The sequence below is a fragment of the Pelophylax lessonae genome, assembly GCF_965119305.1.
Source record: "Pelophylax lessonae genome assembly, chromosome: 5".
NCBI lineage: Eukaryota > Metazoa > Chordata > Amphibia > Anura > Ranidae > Pelophylax > Pelophylax lessonae.
Window position 1 is genome coordinate 69,298,020 of NC_138772.1, and position 19,428 is coordinate 69,317,447.

At 36.5% G+C, this 19,428-nt stretch overlaps 1 protein-coding gene across 1 annotated transcript in view; it reads left to right on the forward strand.

The window, feature by feature from the left end:
• The window catches only part of MALRD1 (MAM and LDL receptor class A domain containing 1), a 558,112-nt gene that overhangs the window by 91,755 nt on the left and 446,929 nt on the right, over positions 1–19,428 (forward strand). The window contains exon 9 of the mRNA XM_082259425.1: positions 3,517–3,669. Coding sequence (XP_082115551.1) covers positions 3,517–3,669 — 153 coding nt within the window. The remainder of the gene's footprint in view (positions 1–3,516; positions 3,670–19,428) is intronic.

Consider the following 19,428-nt stretch of genomic DNA (forward strand, 5'->3'; position numbering starts at 1 on the left):
ACTAGAGACTTTAGAATGTAAGTTCCTTTAGGGCAGGGGCTAGTAGTAAAGAGCAGTGAACTTTACAGTATAGTGGTACTATATACATAAGTAGAATGCATTAAGATAAAAAACTTTCTGACTTTACAATCCCTTTAATATCATTAACTGCACAAGGTCAATCTATGAAGCGTAGTACATTGATGACCTGATACAACTTTCAATTTCACCTACACTATGTACCTGTTTTAAAATGTGAAATCTCATGATCATTGATGCATCCTATAGTAATTACATCATTGGTTTAAATTTATTATATTGCAGCCTAACAATTCTTAGATGTGATGGTTGCACTAGTTTTCCTTTTTAGGATTTCTTTCTTCTGTTTTCATCTGGACATTCAGCCAAGTCTGCTGTTTTTCAAAAGAATAAGAACACTGGTGGGGGTGCTAGCAATGATCAGCTTTTATTCATGTTAAACCTTTATCCCAAAAGAAAAAAAAACTGTTTGCTATAACTGTTTATAAGGTATTAGCTGGAGTTTGCCTTCAAATTGTTAGTGCATTTAAATCTGCTAGTCCGTCTATAACCCCCTCCCCTCCCACACTGATAATGCTGCTGTCCAAATGTGCCTCTTGTGCTCCTTCATCCAGAGTGGGAGCACTTTAATACAGGAGGTGTGTTACTGGCCAGATCACCAGGTGAAAACAGAGGAAAAAAAGCCAAGGAATGAAAACTAGCCACATCTAATGATTGATAAGCTGCAATATATTACATTTTTGGTTTTGGGTTTGATACCGCTTTAAGATTTGAGTAGGCTGGTGCAGTTTTTCCTCCATCCTGTAGGTGCCGCAGTGTTACTGTGCCACTGTGCAGATGGAGCAGAGGCTGAGAGGGGCATTGTTTGTCTGCAGACTCCGTAGGTATCACCAGGGGGGCAGCTGTCCGATTGGATGCTGCAACACTGAGTGACCTTTCGCGGCCATGTTTAGTGAGGGCAGTGTTAATAAATATCAGTGCCCTGCTTGTCAGACAGAGAGATGGAGGTCCCTGTGCAAATAAGGTCTCCAAGACTACATAGGACTTGTCCAGCTTCCTCAAGTGCCGTTTGTGTGGCCACCCTGCCAGTCATCCACGTCTTCTGTAGATGCTGAGCCTGTATGATACTTTGTGGTGTTGAAAATACTGTACTACCAACATTATTGTGACTGTTACTACCAGTACTGCCGCATCTGTTACTATTAGTGCTACTGAGTTTGCTACTAGAAGAGAATCGGACGGGAACTGGAACTTCAAATTTTCTGCTGCAGTTTCTATAGCCATGTTACTAGTGCTTTTTATCAGTTTTACCTGCAACTCCTCATTACAATAACTGTTCAACCTTGTCTGGACTTTGTGTGCCGTTTATTTAACTTGAGTACCAACGTCCTGGTCCCACCCACACCTTTGAAATAATAGAAATCGTTATCTCATTGTCTTATGATCTTGATTAACATGTCCACCAGAAAAAAAAACCAGGGCGAGAGGTCATCTTTCCTGGCCATAATTTATTGTAGTGGTTTATCTCCTTTAGAGCTTAAAAAAGAAACCAAGAAATAAGGAACTAATGGGATGCTTCCAACGTGGAATAAAACAAAAAACAAGCAAACCCCACAGTATACAATTTTCCTTTATGAATCCATTTAGTCTTTTAGTCAATTGGCTTATGCTTTTTTGTTTTTGTTTATGCTTTTTCCTTTTTTTGCTGGTTTTATTTCATTGCAGTTGTCGCTTGACATTGAGTGCTAATGCTTAGCTTACTGTTAACTGGTACCCTCAAATCTTCAAGTATTTTTTTCCTAACCACACAAAGAAAGCAACCAATGCTGTACCTCAACTCTAGTACATAGCCTTAGATTTATTAAATTATCTTTAATATGTAGCAGATATGTTTCCGTATCTTTCTGTAATACGTCACTATAGTGCAGAGTTGTAATTGTTCTATATACAGTAAACCCCCGCTCCATCGCTGTTCAGTTTTTGCGGTCCCGGTATATTGCAGCTTTTTTTGTAATGTTATTTTACTACATAAATCATTAAAAATGAAATATTTTTGTGTTTTCCAGAGCTCTTGCTAAGTGTGTTTAAAGACCTTAAAATGCTTTTACACGTACAGTGACAGTAAAAAAAAACATGCCTACAATGCATTTTAATAGGGTTTTTCTATTTCGCAGATTTTCACTTTTCGCGGCTGGGTCCGGAACGTAACCCCCGCAATGGAGGGGGGTTTACTGTACTGTGTATCATGAGCCAAACATTACTTTCTGCCTCATCCACCAGTTCATTAATAAAAAGACTAAGAAATCTAGGCATATGAGGCTCACTCATTCCTTTGCAACTAATGATTTTTGTCTATCCCCCAGGCAGATAATAAAGTCACAAATTAAATAAGCTTTGTATTGATTAAAAAATTGTTATTATTATAATACAGGATTTTTTTTTAACACCAACAGTTTGTGCAGAGCTTTTCAACGTGAGGGCAGACAGTACAGTTACAATACAATTCAATACAGGAGGAATCAGAGGGCCCTGTTCATTAGAGCTTACAATCTAAAAATATTAATTTATTTTTTAAATGTAAGCAGTGTAAGTACCTGAATCTTACCTAGTATTAGCCTGTTGCACTCCCTGCACAGCAGAGTGGGAGAGAGAAGCAGGACAAAAAGCCGTGTTCATGTGCCAATGAGGAACATTCTGATAGGAGGAAAGAGTAGAGTGACAGAGATGCACTTATTAGTCTGCTGCTTCACCTTTCACTGTCCAGTCACACTGGTGGGATTGATAGGTATATGATAGACTAAGAGAAAACTGTAAGTGCAGATGCATCTATAATAAATTGATGTGGCACATATACTGTATTTAAATGTTAGGACATAATTCTACTCTAACAGACCAACAGGGTGCAAATAAAAGAGGTTAATTGTTAGGTATTATTTGCACCAATAGCACCTGTCATAACTTACATTCAGTCATACTAATAAAACCCTACATTTGATTGGTTGCCATCACAGATTGTTTACAGAAATTATTATGAGAATCTTATTTCTGGAACTGTACTGTGGAAGCTGTACCCAAGAAATGACAGGCAGGGGAAAAAGACTGGCTCACCATACATTGCTCTGTACTGTGTCTCTGTGTGGAGGCGGCCATCTTGATAGAGGCAGGGCTTTTCTTCCTCATGTCAGAGCTTCCAACAAGGAAGACAGTCAGCAGCACAGTAATGACATCCCCAAATCTCACTCTGAATTTCCTGAAACTGGTAGCAGAGCTTTAGATCTCCTACTGCAGGTATATAGCTATGAGTCTGTAGATGCAAGGAATGCCTAGGCACACTCACATCCTAAGAAGCGCATTTCTATATTTCAGGAAGATTTTTTAAAAAAGGTACATTTTACTGGGTACTGCTTAGACGCAATTCTAAATTTTCTATATAACACAGCAAATCTTAATTTTTTTTAGTTTAGTTCTTAATTTGCAATAACCCTTTTCTTTTTCTAGCTTCTAAATGTGACTTTGAATCGGATAGCTGTGGATGGTATGAAAGACAATTTGTTAATCTATTTAACTGGGTGAGACAGTCACCAAGCCACCTTCAGCCTGAATACTCCTCCCAGGCTCCCCGTCAGGATCACTCTACAGGTTCCTCTAAAGGTATTTTTTATTCTTAAAACACATTTTTTTTATGGTTAGCCTAATTTTAGAAAATGTCAGATTATCTAAATATTACTTGTAGGCTGGCACTCCTGACCTCTCCTTGTGATATGTGGCCTGGCTGTCATGCTAACAGTACTTATTAAGTCTCTGACTCAGAGCAAGTACTGATAGGGACTTCTGACTCTTGTGAGCTGCATACTTGCTCCAGTTCAGAGATTCATCCTCTGCTACCACCTCATTAAGCTTGAAATACAAATACAGGCTGAGGCCAATAAGTGTCCCTTATTGTGTTGGCATTCCACCCTATACGTATTGTAAAAGAAGAACATAGGAAGTAAAATGGAGATACATTTTACCCCCTTAGTTCCAGCCTGCTATAGAGATTGCATACTCAAAATAATAATATAGAAGGTTCAATCATTTAGGAGAGAGCAGAGAGCAGTAATAAATATAGCTGTCTTTCAATAAAAAGCTTATCTTGAAAGTAAAAGGAATAAAGAATCAATTTGGATGTTGGGCTTCAAGAAAATGGCTACCACATTGGAAGGGTTTCTTACTAATGAAAGTGGTGGGTGTCTTAGTGTTTGACTTCCCTTTTCCTTTCAGCTTCTCCCTCCTACCTATGGGAAAGCATGCAATGTGCACAGCATCCCAGAAGCCGGAGAACATACTATTGGCTGCACAAGGGAGGGGAAAGTGATATCACCACAAAGAAGGAAGAAGTAAACAGAGAGCGTAGAAGTTGCAGGCTCAGCCTCTCCTCTTCTCTGCTTATTCCTGCAAAGGGATTAAGGAGGGAGCAGAGGAAGAATAAGCAGTGGCATAGTGGGTGGGGGACAAGGTTAGGTATAGGGATTGTCAATTGCCAGCAATGCTCGGAGGACTGCAACTGGAGTTTTAGCTGGCAGCTCCTTGCCAGCCCCCATCACCACCACTGTGCCAACACCCCCTCCTTGTCACCACTGTGCCTGCACCTCCTTCTGACCACTTTGCCTTAAACCTATCCACCTGTAGGCAGATTCTTTTCAGCCTCCCTGCAAAGGGTTGCACTGTTCAGAGGCAGCTGTGCAGAGAGGGTGGAGGACAAGAGGAAACCAGATCCCTCCATGGCCTCCTTAGGTCTTTTCAGGGAAAGCTGCTGTCTGATTGGATGCTGTTGCCCTGGTTGACCTGATGACCGACCCCCTTTGGCATGGACAGTGCTTGTAAAAAGCACTGTGCCCTTTAGGTTTGTGTGCATTCTGCATAGTGGGTAGGACACGGACAAATCCCTTGCTGGCTAGGCACAGCCAGAGTAGCTTAGTGTCAGGTTCCTGTGGAGGGACAGGGCAGGTACTATCACTGAGTACCATCAGTAGTCTTCTTGTGTGGGATCGGTTTCCGGTCTGCCTTCCAGCCACCTCCACTGCCCGAGGCTCTCAGGTGTCTACAGTGTGCATTGTACTCCCTGTCTTGTTCATGGTAAGGGTTCTGGATCGTTGGGACCTTGTCTGCAGAGTTGCTTTTCTCCCTCAACGTTACTATGTTAATATACTTTGCTGCATCGACCAGGCTCTGTGTGAGTTTTCTTTCTCTGGCGGCTGTGAGCCTGGGCTACACCTACACACCACTGGACCTTCCCTCAAACCCATCAAAAACAAACATTCCCAGCTCACTTACCAGCTAGCCTGCAACAAAATTAGATTGACCCTGTCTAACAGATCTTGTTGCAGGCTATCTGGTAAGTGGGCTGGGACATTTTGTTTGTTTTTCATGTGCATTGCCCTTCCATGTGCTCTATGTTGCAAAGGCTAGTTATAGGTAGGGATGGTTGCCATTTGTTTGGACAGCTGGTGAAATGGTGCAGGTACACACTGGATACCTTCAGCTTCCATTGTGCCCTTGCTGGGTGTGCCGTGCCTCCCTGTACCTTTTATTAAGGGATGGGTTCTCTCCAGGCATACCTTCCCTTAATCTATCCACTGGTATATGTGCTCCAATTTGGGAGACTCTCAAAATGATGGGGTTAGGACTGCAGTACAATGACTTGGCCACTGCCGCTTACACATATGTTTGAAAATGTGTGCAAATAATCCACTTTTTTTAACTTTACTGTTGGCATTACTCACAGGGTCAATTTGGTTTTGTTGCAGGCTAGCTGGTAAGTGAACTGGGAATTTCGGTTTATTGGTTATTTGTTTTTGATGTGCATTGCAATTTTCTTGTGCTCCTTGCTGCAAATTCTAGTTATAGGTTGGGGTGGTTGCCATTTGTTTGTCATGCCAACCCACCTGCGCTTTCACCAATGCATCTGAACCCCATCTCCCCTCGCTCTCAAAACTTCTCCCACATACTTCTACTTCACTCACCACAGCACCAATGACCACTTTTGCACTTGCTGCCACTACACAGATGCATGTCTTGTGCACTGTGCCATCGTACCATAGCACACTATGTGCTCTCTGCCACTGCAGTAATGCACCCTTTCGTATTCAGAGAATGGGTTCAGTTTTCCAAGTAAAGAGTAATAGTCATTCATTTTTCCACCTTGGAGTAGGCCCTCAGGACACCTAATTTTTTTACATTATTTCACTTTTTAATAACCACTCCTTCAAGTGGATATAATTTAATTTGCATTCAAACAAATGGGACTTTCACTGTATGGTAAAACAGCATTGAATTTATTTTTCATCCATAAAAAACCACAAACATTAAAACATTTTGCTGATGCTTATTTCTGGACATTGTTTTTACATAAATCCAATCACTATCGCACTTTATTCCATGCAATTCAATATCTTTTGAGGCTCAATGTCCTTATAAATTGTTTTCTTAAAATAAAACTTCAAAGTCAAGGATGGCAGGACTTATCCTCTAATGCGTTTCCAAGAGCAAAGTGCACATTTCAGAAAGCATCTATCTTTCAAAGGCCATACAGTAAATCTATATTGACAAAAAATACATGCTGTATATTAATATCATCACAAATATTCAGCTAGCAATTACTTTTGCAATTCTCCATGGTACATAAACCATCATTACACACATTTTTAAACATACACTAATCATGTTCTTAATGCTAGGCCTGGTGCATGCATGAGGACAATATAGTACAGGCCTCAGAGTACTCTTCTAGATGGTGTAAACGCTGCCTGGTTAGCCATGTTGGACATTTCTGCTTTCCTTCACCTGGATTGTATTTCTATTTTGGGGTCTGATGAGGAGGGAGTTAGGGGGATGGGATATGCATGTGTAGAGCTAGTGAAAAGGTTCAATTAAATGCCCCCGTCCCAGCAACACATGCATATCTTAGGATGTAAGAAGATAAAAGTCACACTCCAGTATAAGTTTGTCCTAGTACTTTATTCCGTTGTCAGCAAAACTACTAAATACATAATGTCTTCACCCAAAAACAAAACAAACCAAACATATTTCCCTAATGCATGTCACCAATTTGGACTTGCTTACAGGCATATGGGGATATGGTAAGACCTTGAACAGACAAGGACTCACTGCTTTGGTAATGATTAAGCACACAGTCAGTGTGTGAAACGCGTCTACCTTGTCACGATTGTCATATTTGGATGTCCAGTCAATAAATCTGGATTTTGACTCAACCTGGAGTGCTGCCAATTCCTTTTCTTTTATCATGGTAAGACCTTACCTTATCCTTTTAAAGCGGAGTTCCGGGCACATAATCGTTTTTTTTTTTTTAATCTCCCCCTAACAATCACCCTTACACATCGATACATCCGCTAATCCTGTTTATTATGGTGAAATAATCAGTTTGCAAGAAGCAAATCTTACTTTATAAAATTTCCGATGTCCGGCGCCATCTTTGATGTGGATGGCCGAGTCCGTTGTGGTCAAATGTCTTCCCTTCTTCCTGAATCGAGGTGGGCGTAGTCCTGTGAGTCCAGCGCGAACTCTCGCGCATGCCCAGTACTATGCAATCGGCATAGTACTGGTTTCCATAGGGACGGCAATGTTACAGGAAGTTGCCGCCCCTATAAATCCACCCCCGCCTCCCGGAAGCTCAGACAGCGTGCAGGAGAGGAGAGAGAGAGAGAGGACAATAGAGACAGAGGACCATAGAGACAGAGCGAGCGAGCGAGCACCACCACCACCCAGCATTTACAGGACACAGGTATGTGTTATATTGCTTGACCAGCAGCACAAATTATATTAAAGGGGCACCCTGCTTATCTTTTGGTGAAATTTAGGTGGAACCCTGCATCTATTTTGCTCTAATTTAAGGGGGCACCCTGCTTATCTTTTGGTGAAATTTAGGTGGAACCCTGCATCTATTTTGCTCTAATTTAAGGGGGCACCCTGCTTATCTTTTGGTGAAATTTAGGTGGAACCCTGCATCTATTTTGCTCTAAATTAAGGGGGCACCCTGCTTATCTTTTGGTGAAATTTAGGTGGAACCCTGCATCTATTTTGCTCTAAATTAAGGGGGCACCCTGCTTATCTTTTGGTGAAATTTAGGTGGAACCCTGCATCTATTTTGCTCTAAATTAAGGGGGCACCCTGCTTATCTTTTGGTGAAATTTAGGTGGAACACTGCATCTATTTTGCTCTAATTTAATAAAGTGCTGTATTTTAAGGGGAACTCTGCTTATATTGGGATGAAATTTAAGGGGAACTCTGCTTATATTGGGATGAATTTGAAGGGGAACTCTGCTTATATTGTGCTGTATTTTAAGGGGAACTCTGCTTATATTGGGATTCATTTTAAGGGGAACTCTGCTTATATTTGGCATAATTTTAAGGTGCACCCTGCATTTTTTTGTGCTGCTGTGAAAGGAGCACACTGTGTTCAGCTTCAAATATTTTAAAGGGGGGGGGGGGGGGGGAACTAGATTTTTAAAATTGCTCTGATTCAATTTTTTTTCTCTTTGTCTCCATTTTGCTTATCACAAAGACAAACCACCACACCCAACCACACCCAACCCCCACCATCAAAACTACCAAACACATCACACCCCTCCCCCTCTAATTTAGTGTTCACTATTTCAAATGTGATGTAAAACTGCCACCCTGTTTATATTGTGCTGTATTTTAAGGGGAACTCTGCTTATATTGGGATTCATTTTAAGGGGAACTCTGCTTATATTTGGCATAATTTTAAGGTGCACCCTGCATTTTTTTGTGCTGCTGTGAAAGGAGCACACTGTGTTCAGCTTCAAATATTTTAAAGGGGGGGGGGAACTAGATTTTTAAAATTGCTCTGATTCAATTTTTTTTTTCTCTTTGTCTCCATTTTGCTTATCACAAAGACAAACCACCACACCCAACCACACCCAACCCCCACCATCAAAACTACCAAACACATCACACCCCTCCCCCTCTAATTTAGTGTTCACTATTTCAAATGTGATGTAAAACTGCAACCCTGCTTATATTGTGCTGTATTTTAAGGGGAACTCTGCTTATATTGGGATTCATTTTAAGGGGAACTCTGCTTATATTGTGATTAATTTTTAGGGGAAATCTGCTTATATCGGGATGAAATTTAAGGGGCACCCTGCTTAATTTAATTTTCACAATTTCAAATGTGCTATTAAAGGGTCACCCTGCCTATATTGTGCTTGTGTTAAAGTCTAGAAATTAAATATTTTTTGGTACTTTGTCTCTATTGAACAAACCCCAAACAAAAACCTGCACACAACATCCGTAAGGGCTCTACTCCTTCTAGATATCCTGTGTGTGTGTGTGTGTGTGTGTGTGTGTGTGTATATATATATATATATATATATATATATATATATATATATATGTGTATGTGTGAAAAATATAAATGTTCAACTGTTTAATTTTAAATTTTATTTTTTATTTTCTTATTTTAGATTTTATAACATGGAAGGTGAAAAGCCATCCTGCAGTGGTTCCAGGAAGGCAACTTGGGAGGAGAGAGTAAGCATAACTTTCCTAAATATTATAAGAAGTGTTTACATTCTAGATAACGGAATTATGAATATTGCTATTGATGTTTATTTTTAAATAAAAATGCTTGTAATGTTTTAAAAAAAACTCAATTTTATTATAAAAAAACAAAAAATTCTAACATTTTTTACAAACATAGTTATACATTACACATCATATCTGTGATAGAAATGTAAATTATACATTTTTCAAATAGATTTAGCCTTTTTTTTTTTTTTTCTGTTTAAAAAAAGAGCAAAATGCTTATCGACGAAATATGGAAGGAATATCCACCGATAGAACTGGATCCAGCGTTTCCAGTGAATCCCACCAAAAAGATTTGCCAGCAAACATCCGAGAGTGAAGAGGAGGGCGACATATCTCGTCTTGGCAACAAGGACTGGTGCAGGTGTGGGAACTGCATCCCAATGGCTTCTCCTGTGGAATCTGTGTGCTGCCAGGAGATAAATGAGGTGGAGGGCAGCATCCCAGATGGAGAAGATTGCATCATAGAGTGTGAAACCTTCAAACTTTCATGCACCACAGAGAACCTAGTGAAAATTAACTGCATAGCCATTCATCAATATCCACCATCTATAGACCCTGAAAACAACAGGTATAACATTAAATTTCAATATTTGTATACTAATATATATTGTAAAGTTATTTATATATGATGTATTATGTAAAGAAATTCAATGTTCTCTATGCACATTTTATTTAATTTTTTTTCATACCATCTGTCATCATTTTTTTTTTTATTTGAAATAATTAATTTAATTATTATGGTGATTTTTTTACTTTTTTATTTTAGGAGACTAAGAAAGACCGCATACAGGAGCTTCACTGCTTGGATATATGGCTACTTAGGCAAAGGAAACAGAAGAGTAGTTCCCTCATGTGCAGTGAATGCCGTCAGACATGCTTTTCCTGATCCTGATGATTCATATGTGGGTTTCATGTGTAGTAATGACTATGATGCTTCTGAAATGGCATCTGAGTAGTCATAATTTTCAAATAAAATTTTATTTGGATTGCAAAAAATACATTTCTAATTTTTTTTTTTTTTCTCCTCTAATTCGTGCTGTGGTCATGTGTATATTAATCACTTTGCATTTTAACGTTGACATCACAGCATAATTCTCAACATTTCTGTACTTTATAAATATTTTGTACCAAAATTTCCATACTTTTTAAAGTGTTTAGGGTGTGTGGGTAGGTTGGGTTTGGTGTGGATAGATAGATGGATAGATGGATAGATGGATAGATAGATAGATAGATAGATAGATAGATAGATAGATAGATAGATAGATAGATAGATAGATAGATAGATAGATAGATAGATAGATAGATAGATAGATAGATAGATAGATAGATAGATAGATAGATAGATAGATAGATAGATAGATAGATAGATAGATAGATAGATAGATAGATAGATAGATAGATATTAGTTAAATTGTGTGTATTTACTCACCACAGATTATGTTATCAGATGTGGAAATCTTGTTCGATGTTCCTGGATGGCAGTAGATGTTTCTGGTCTTTCTGCAGGTGCTATATTGCACGGCATTTCTTTATTTTTAGAAACCCATGTGGAATGAACATTTCCAGAAATCAATCTTATCATGTCCTCTAAAATTGGAGTGACATGTGTTAAAGTCATTTTTTCGTAGACATGTCTGGCTATCCATTTTTTTCGACCACGTGGAAACTCCAGGTTCATCCTTTTCAATTGCACTGTTTCGCCTGATTCACTTTTTTTTTCTATTAGTGCAGGTCTCCTTACAATATTTTTGTTGTGGCATAAAGCTGCCACTTTTGTCCGTGCCTCCATAGAGTCAAACCTGTAATGTATTCTTTTGGGTCTATATTTTAACATCATACTATGGAATGTCTCTATGGCTCCGGTCTGACAAAAATATGTAAGGTGAGGTATGTCCTTCTGGATTTGGGGATCTTTCACTAACTGAGATAGGGCGTCATAAGCTGGGCTCTTCTTTTGAAGCCATTGGAGATCCTCAGAATCAGGAAAACTTGCCTCATGTAAGCACCCATACTCCTCCTCTCCAACTTTCCATGTATGTATGTTTAAGACATGATAAAGTATTGACTCCCATCTCATTTTAAAATAATCCCCATCTCCTTTGGACGTTCTGCTGCACCAATAAAAGTGGTTTAGAATAGGCCCAATCCACGGTGTTAGTGGTCTGTAGGCCTTTTTCTTTGTCCATTGAAGCAATTTTCTTTTGATATTTTTCACGTAGTGCCAAATGTCAAATTGGTGCTTGATAGGTTTATAACGTGGACCACTTAAAACTTTTCTAATTCCGGTATGTCGATCAGTGCCGATGAAATGGACTTCAAAATGGTTCTCCAGTATTCTGTCTAAGCATTTGATGAAGCCAAATTTCTCCATGGCGACAGATGAAGTGGTCTGTGTGACCTGAACCACCTCTAAATCTACTATTTTTTTGGATAGTCTGTCCATAAAAGTGTATGTACAATATTTGGCAGAGAATCCAGGACTATCGCATTGCCCATCGCCCACCAGGAACAATGGGTTTTCCTTTAACAAGCTCTGGACCTCTTCTTGTTCTTTTTTCCATGCAATGTCTATAGCTGGAAATACAAAACGTTGTTGGCTGCTATGAAAAGAAGACTTCCCAAACATAAGAATTCCAGCATAATCGCATAGTTCTTTAAATTTTGCGTAACTAGATCCTGAAAGAACTATTGATCCAGCAATGATGATGTTTCCAGCGGTAATATTCTTAATTTTTGGCTGACTCTGCCACAGCTTTAAATTATGTTGTGATTGGCATATGGAATGTACAATTACCATAGATCCCACATATTTTTTCTCGAGTTTGGTAATTTTAGCTGAGCAACTTCTCCGTGGGCATCTCATTTCCATCAAGATGGGGTCGAGGCAACTTTCAAAGACAATGTATTTTTTTTCTTTTATTACTGTGTTTGGATCTTGACTTGCTACCAATTCTTCAAGCTCAAATTTTTCAGGTGATTCACATGCGGAAATGTGAAAACTGGAGTCCTGCTCATACTTTAATTTCCTTTTTTTTTCTATCAAAATGCTTGGTAGTGGTGAATCACTCACTGACTCATTGTCTGACAAAACATTTATAGGTGTTTGTACAGAAGCAGATGGATCTTCAATGTCCATTGATTGGACAGGGACCTTGCATTTCGACGAAGAAGGAAAAACATCTTTCAGTGGTGTGGACTCATGCAGAGGCTGTATAAAATATGTAAATTCTTGGACATACGGGTGATCATGAATTATGCTTTCCTCCTTTGCTACTTTGAAATAACTTTCCTCTGATTTATCCCATTCCAATTCAAAGTCAACTGTTTGGGTACTCACATCTGTACAGAGTTTGATCTTCTGTGAGGACTGATGACAAGCACATTTACACTGAGATGTGCATGGTTCACCGCTTTTGTCTTCAGTCCTTCTTCTTTTTGACAGTCTTTTTTCCCAGCTGTCATCAGAAACTTTACTTGAACTGGTTTGTGGAAAAATAGTAGGGACTGCATTTGCCTGTAACACTTTTTGTGTTCCTTTGATGACGTAACAATCCCTCTCAAAATGCATGGAACAGATTCGAAACTTGTCTCCTCTTTCATCTTCCAATATAATTTTTGTAAAATCAGGAATCATGTTTTCATCCATTCCAGCATTTGCTAACCAAACTTTGATGCGAGTAGGTTGTTTTGGAAACTTGAAAAAAGAAACATTGGGTGGTGTGGATTTACGTCCGGTGACATAACCGCATGTCTTCACAAAGCACTTAGGCATTTCTATAATCGACAAATATTGTATTAGTTTCGACAATGCATCTTTTTGTTGTGACACTTACTTACCAAAACATAGATCTAGGTTTTTTCTAATTTCCGTCCCATTGCTTTTGGAAATTTTTTAATGTTCAGCCTTATTTCCATAATGTAAATAAAAATTATTTAATCTTTGGAGGAGTAGATTGCCGCTTTATATATGCCGGTGTATATTTATGTGTTATGTCGTGGTGGTAGGTTTGGTGTATATTTGTGTGTTATGTTGTGGTGGTAGGTTTGGTGTATATTTGTGTGTTATGTTGGGATAAATAAAGTCATACTTTTCTTCGGTCAGTAACCCATTAAAATTAAGGTAATTTTAGAATCATGTTTTCACTTTGATCTAATTTAAGAGCATGTAAAACCAATTAAATGAAAAGGTTGCAATCTTAAAGGGGGTGAGGGGGGGGGTTGTTCTACTTTTAAAGCACAGTGTATATATAATATCTAACGTTTTATATCATGTAATTGTAAACCTTTTTTTAAATTTTATTGTGCCTTACATTAACTGCAATATTAATAAAATATGTTCAATTTAATGTCATCTTTTCTGATTTTTTTTCTTTTAGGTAATATATCATGTGTGAGTGTGTATGTATGTATGTATGTATGTATGTATGTATGTATGTGTATATATATATATATATATATATATATATACACACACACAGTCATATATATATATATAATGTATGTGGCTAGATAGTTATCGATAGATAAAAATAGATATTTTGATAAAATTATGTTCTTGAAAAATGTATGTATGTAGATAATATAAACACACACATGCTCAAATCAAATAAGTATATATATATATATATATATATATATATATATATATATACACACACATGGTCCTATATATATATACATACATATATTTTTTTATACACATATGCTAAAAAAAGATTATATATATATATATACACACACAAACAAATATACAGATTTATATATATATATATATATACACACAAATATAGAGATTAAAATATATATATATATATTAAACAAAAAATATATTTATATACACACATGCTATATATATATATATATATATATATATATATATATATATATAATCATCCTCAAATATATATTAATTAAAAAAATATATTTATATACATACAAACACACACACCAAGAAAAATAGAGATATAGAGATTCATATATATATATATATATATATATATATATATATATATATATATATACACACACACACACACACACACACACACACACACACACAGTCATATATATATATATATAATGTATGTGGCTAGATAGTTATCGATAGATAAAAATAGATATTTTGATATATTTTTATATATATATACCCACCACACATACATTTTTAATAATTTTTGGGAGTTTAAACCAAAATTATATATATATATATATATATATATATATATATATATATATATATATATACACACATGGTCATATATATATATATATATATATATATATATACATGGTCCTCTATATATATATATATATATATATATATATATTTTTTATACACATATGCTAAAAAAGGATTATATATTTATATATATATATATATATACACACACACACACAAATATACAGATTTATATATATATACACACAAATATAGAGATTAATATGTGTATATATATATATATATATATATATATATTAAACAAAAAATATATTTATATACACACATGCTATATATATATATATATATATATATATATATATATATATATATATATATAATCATCCTCAAATATATATTAATTAAAAAAATATATTTATATACATACAAACACACACACCAAGAAAAATAGAGATATAGAGATTTATATATATATATATATATATATATATATATATATATATATATATATATATTATTATTATGTTGACAAAAACAGTGCAAAGGGTGCTGTTACCAAACATATAAAGATATAGAAGATGAAAAATGACAAAACGCACAACAATAAATTGTTAACATATAATAATTTTATTTATTATGTTGACATTAAAATCAAACAATTTAAAAAAAAAAAACATTATAAAAAATACAAATAATATATGAAAGAGAACAAATAATATATGAAAGAGAACAAAGTAAAGTAAATTTTGAAATCAATGTATTTCCTTATTATAATCTGTTGATAATCTAATAAAACAAAATTAAAAAAAAAATAAAAATTATACAAATAAAATATTTCATCTATTTACCTGAAGTGGCGTATTAACATCAGTGTATTCGGAGAATCAAAAGCGTGTCTCCCTCAAATTCTGAAAATAACATCATTAAAAGTAGTAAAATTTGATTAAAAACATTTTTTTAGCATGGTTAGCCATTTTTAATACCTAAGAGTAGTGCAGTGGGTGTTGGAAGGGGGGGGTTGTGGGGGTGGGATGTGCTTTGTTGTGTTATTTCTTTGTCCTTGTTACTTGTTTTTGTGGAGGTGGGCTCAGAATTTATGTTTGGGGTGTGGTAGATGAAGACAAAGAAAAAAGAAACAGTATATGTTCTTCCCTTTAAATCACTTCAAATTTAGAGGCATGTGACCCCATTTAATCATTGAAATTAATATATATAAAAAAAAAATATATATATATATATAATATAAATAAAAAAAAAGTTGTTGTCCCCTTTAAAAAAAAAAAAAAAAAAAAAAAATTCCCCTTAAAAAAAAATAACCAGTTCTTATCCACTCTAAATAAAAAAAAAAAATAAACTTTGTTGTCCCCTTAAAAAGAAAAAATTAACATTTGTTGTCCCCTTTAAATAAAAAAAAAAGTTGTTGTCCCCTTTAAAAAAAAAAAATAAAAAAAAGAAATTCCCCTTAAAAAAAAAAAATAACCAGTTCTTATCCACTCTAAATAAAAAAAAAAAATAAACTTTGTTGTCCCCTTAAAAAGAAAAAATTAACATTTGTTGTCCCCTTTAAATAAAAAAAAAAGTTGTTGTCCCCTTTAAAAAAAAAAAAATCCCCTTAAAAAAAATTACCAGTTCTTATACACTCTAAAAAAAAAAAAAACTTTGTTGTCCCCTTAAAAAGAAAAAAAATTAACAGTTGATGTCCCCTTTAAATAAAAAAAAAGTTGTTGTCCCCCTTTAAAAAAAAAAAAAAAAAATTCCCCTTAAAAAAAATTACCAGTTCTTATCCACTCTAAAAAAAAAAAAAAAACTTTGTTGTCCCCTTAAAAAAAAAAAAAAAAACTGTTATTGTCCCCTTATAAAAAAAAAATAAAAAAGTTATTGCCCCCTTTTGAAAAATGAAATTATATGTTGTTGCCCCATTTTATGTATTCGAATTCACAGTTGTTGACCCTTTAAATATATATATATATTCGATTTGATGGCACATACCTTTTTTTGCTTTGTTCACTGCAGTAGGACCGCCGAACACTAGGAACGCTCTGTATCTCTAAACATAAGAAAGGCAACTACTGGCAATTTCCTTTGTTTACAGACTTAAATATGGCGCCGTCCGCGCTGGGCTCCGCCTAACATCGCGTCATTTCCTGTTTGGAAATAACGCGATGAGAAGAGCGGTCGCACGCCCACGTCACTGCGCAATGCATCCTGGGAGCGCCGAGTAAGAGCTCCCAGAACACATTGCGGCCCGGAAGTGACGGGGAGAGCCGCGGCTCTGCAGGGAGGAAGTGCATCTAATGGTGAGTATAAAAAGCTGTATTAAAAGGTAAGTGTAATAAAAAAAAAAATGGGAATATCCAATTGTGGCTCAGCGAAGGCTCAGGAACACAATGCAGCAATTTGTAGAAATTGAATTCCGTGCCCGGAACACCGCTTTAAGCAAGCCCATGGTGATAAAATGCATTAGGGAAATGTGTCTTTTTTTGGGAGGAGACAATATTTATTCAGCAGTTTTGATGACATCAAAATAAAATACTAGGACAAGCTTATACTGGAGTGTGACTTTTATCTTCTTTCATCCTTAAATGTTAAGCGAAGATGGGCCACAGGAGTAGACACCTGGATTGTCCATGAATGGTAGGAGGTGAGGACCTGGAGCAGTGCAGTAGATTTTGGTACTTTTACTACATGTCCATCTTTCCTTTACTTCTTCATCACTCTATATAGCTACCAGAATCAAAGAAAATAATTTGTACTTCCAGCTATGGTGGAGGATATGTTCCTCGTACCTGGTCAGTAGTCCAAAGTGGCAAGGACAGCCTCCCTTGCACCTTAATCCCAGTTTCTCTGATAAAGATGACAGGTGGCACAAGGGCACGGAGTGACATAAGCACCCCTGGCCCGACTTTGGCTTACTAAAACCTGAGAGCATAGGTATAAGCAGAAATTGTCAGCAGCAGGACATTAGATCATGTGTGGGGATTTGGGAAAGAAAGCCAGATCAGTAACAGGTGGGAAGCAATCTACCAAAGCCATAAAACAGATGCATTGTCAGGGCACAGGCCAGGATTAGCATCAGGAAGATATGGTACGGAGACGGTAGCAGAGTTGTATAAAGTACTCGAAACCCATACTTGAGTAAAGTGCTCGATCAAAAAGTGACTTGAGTAGAAGTGGAAGTGCTCTATCAAAAAGTGACTTGAGTAGAAGTACTAAAGTATTCAACATTTTTTTGTACTTAAGTATTGCAAGTAGTTTTTTAAAAAAAAATTGCTACTCAAGTACTGAAAGTAAAAGTACCAGTAGTTTTGAAAAAAAAAATTGCTACTCAAGCACTGAAAGTAAAAGTACAAGTACTGTGTTATGTAGTTATTAAAGAAAGAAGTCAAAAGTTTGAACATCATATTGTTTTTTATTATTTCAAATGCAGCTTTTATTTATACATACAGTAGCATTTATTTTCGTATGCGCTGATAATACACATGTTTTGAGCTTCATGAAACCTGCCATCTACTGTTCTGGCAGTGGTAATTTTTATAATAGTAACGAGTAACTATGCAGCACAAAAAAGAAATATCGGAGTAGAAGTATTGAAATCATCGAAAAAATGTAGTGAAGTAAAAGTGGAAGTAGGAGAAAAAAATTCTACTCTAGGAAAGTACAGATATCGCCTTTCGGTACTTAAGTACAGTAGTGAAGTAGTTCTACTTAGTTACTATACATCTCTGGATGGTAGGCAGGTGTGTAGTTGAGGGTACAAGCTAGGGTCGACAAGAGGCAGCGAAAAGGTGTAGAATTAGTAGGCAGGTGGGTTGTCAGAGGTACAGGCTAAAATCAGCAACAGAAAGAAGCAAGGACACTGGTTTGGAAACAGAAATATATTTAGAATTGCAGATCAATGATCTCAGAGTAATGATGTAGGCTATTCGGCACAAAACATATACTGAACGTGGCTCAAAGCCCCACTCTGGAATAAAATCCTCCCCCTCCCACTCCCCCTGCCCACCAGCTTTTCAATATTCATTATATTTAAAAAAAACAACAACCCTGAAAAATCCTATTTACTTATTTGTAGCCCTGGTTATATGATGTTCTAGTTCCAAATATGCTCTTCTGCTTACTTCTTGTTTTGGGTCCTTCTTTGATTGTCCATGTTAGTGCTCTCCTGACGTGGATACTTCCTATCCTCTGTGCTATGGTAAGGTCCACTGAGGATCGAAGAAAAGGCAGAGAAGAGCGGAGGGGACAAGAGGTATCCAGGGGGCATTGCAGTGCTAGATCTGTGCCCCCCCCCCCCCCATCTAGAAACAGTGGTGGGTATGGGACCTGGATGGAGGAATTAGAGGTGTATTTCTGGCTTTACAAGGTAAGGAGTAAAAAAGAGAATGGGTTAGAGGTGGATGGGAAGGAGTTTTGAAAAAAAATGTTTATGCCTGGCTTGTTTGACACCAATAGCAGCAACACGCTTGTATGCCAACATGCCATCTTTTGGATTGACACAACCTTCCTGATGATGTTAGTTCTTCCATGCAATGATGCTCGATCAGTAACCAAGCACCATGATTGTGACATCTGGAGAATCCATATACCTGTGCAAGTTATGATATAAAGGGTAACTCCACTTT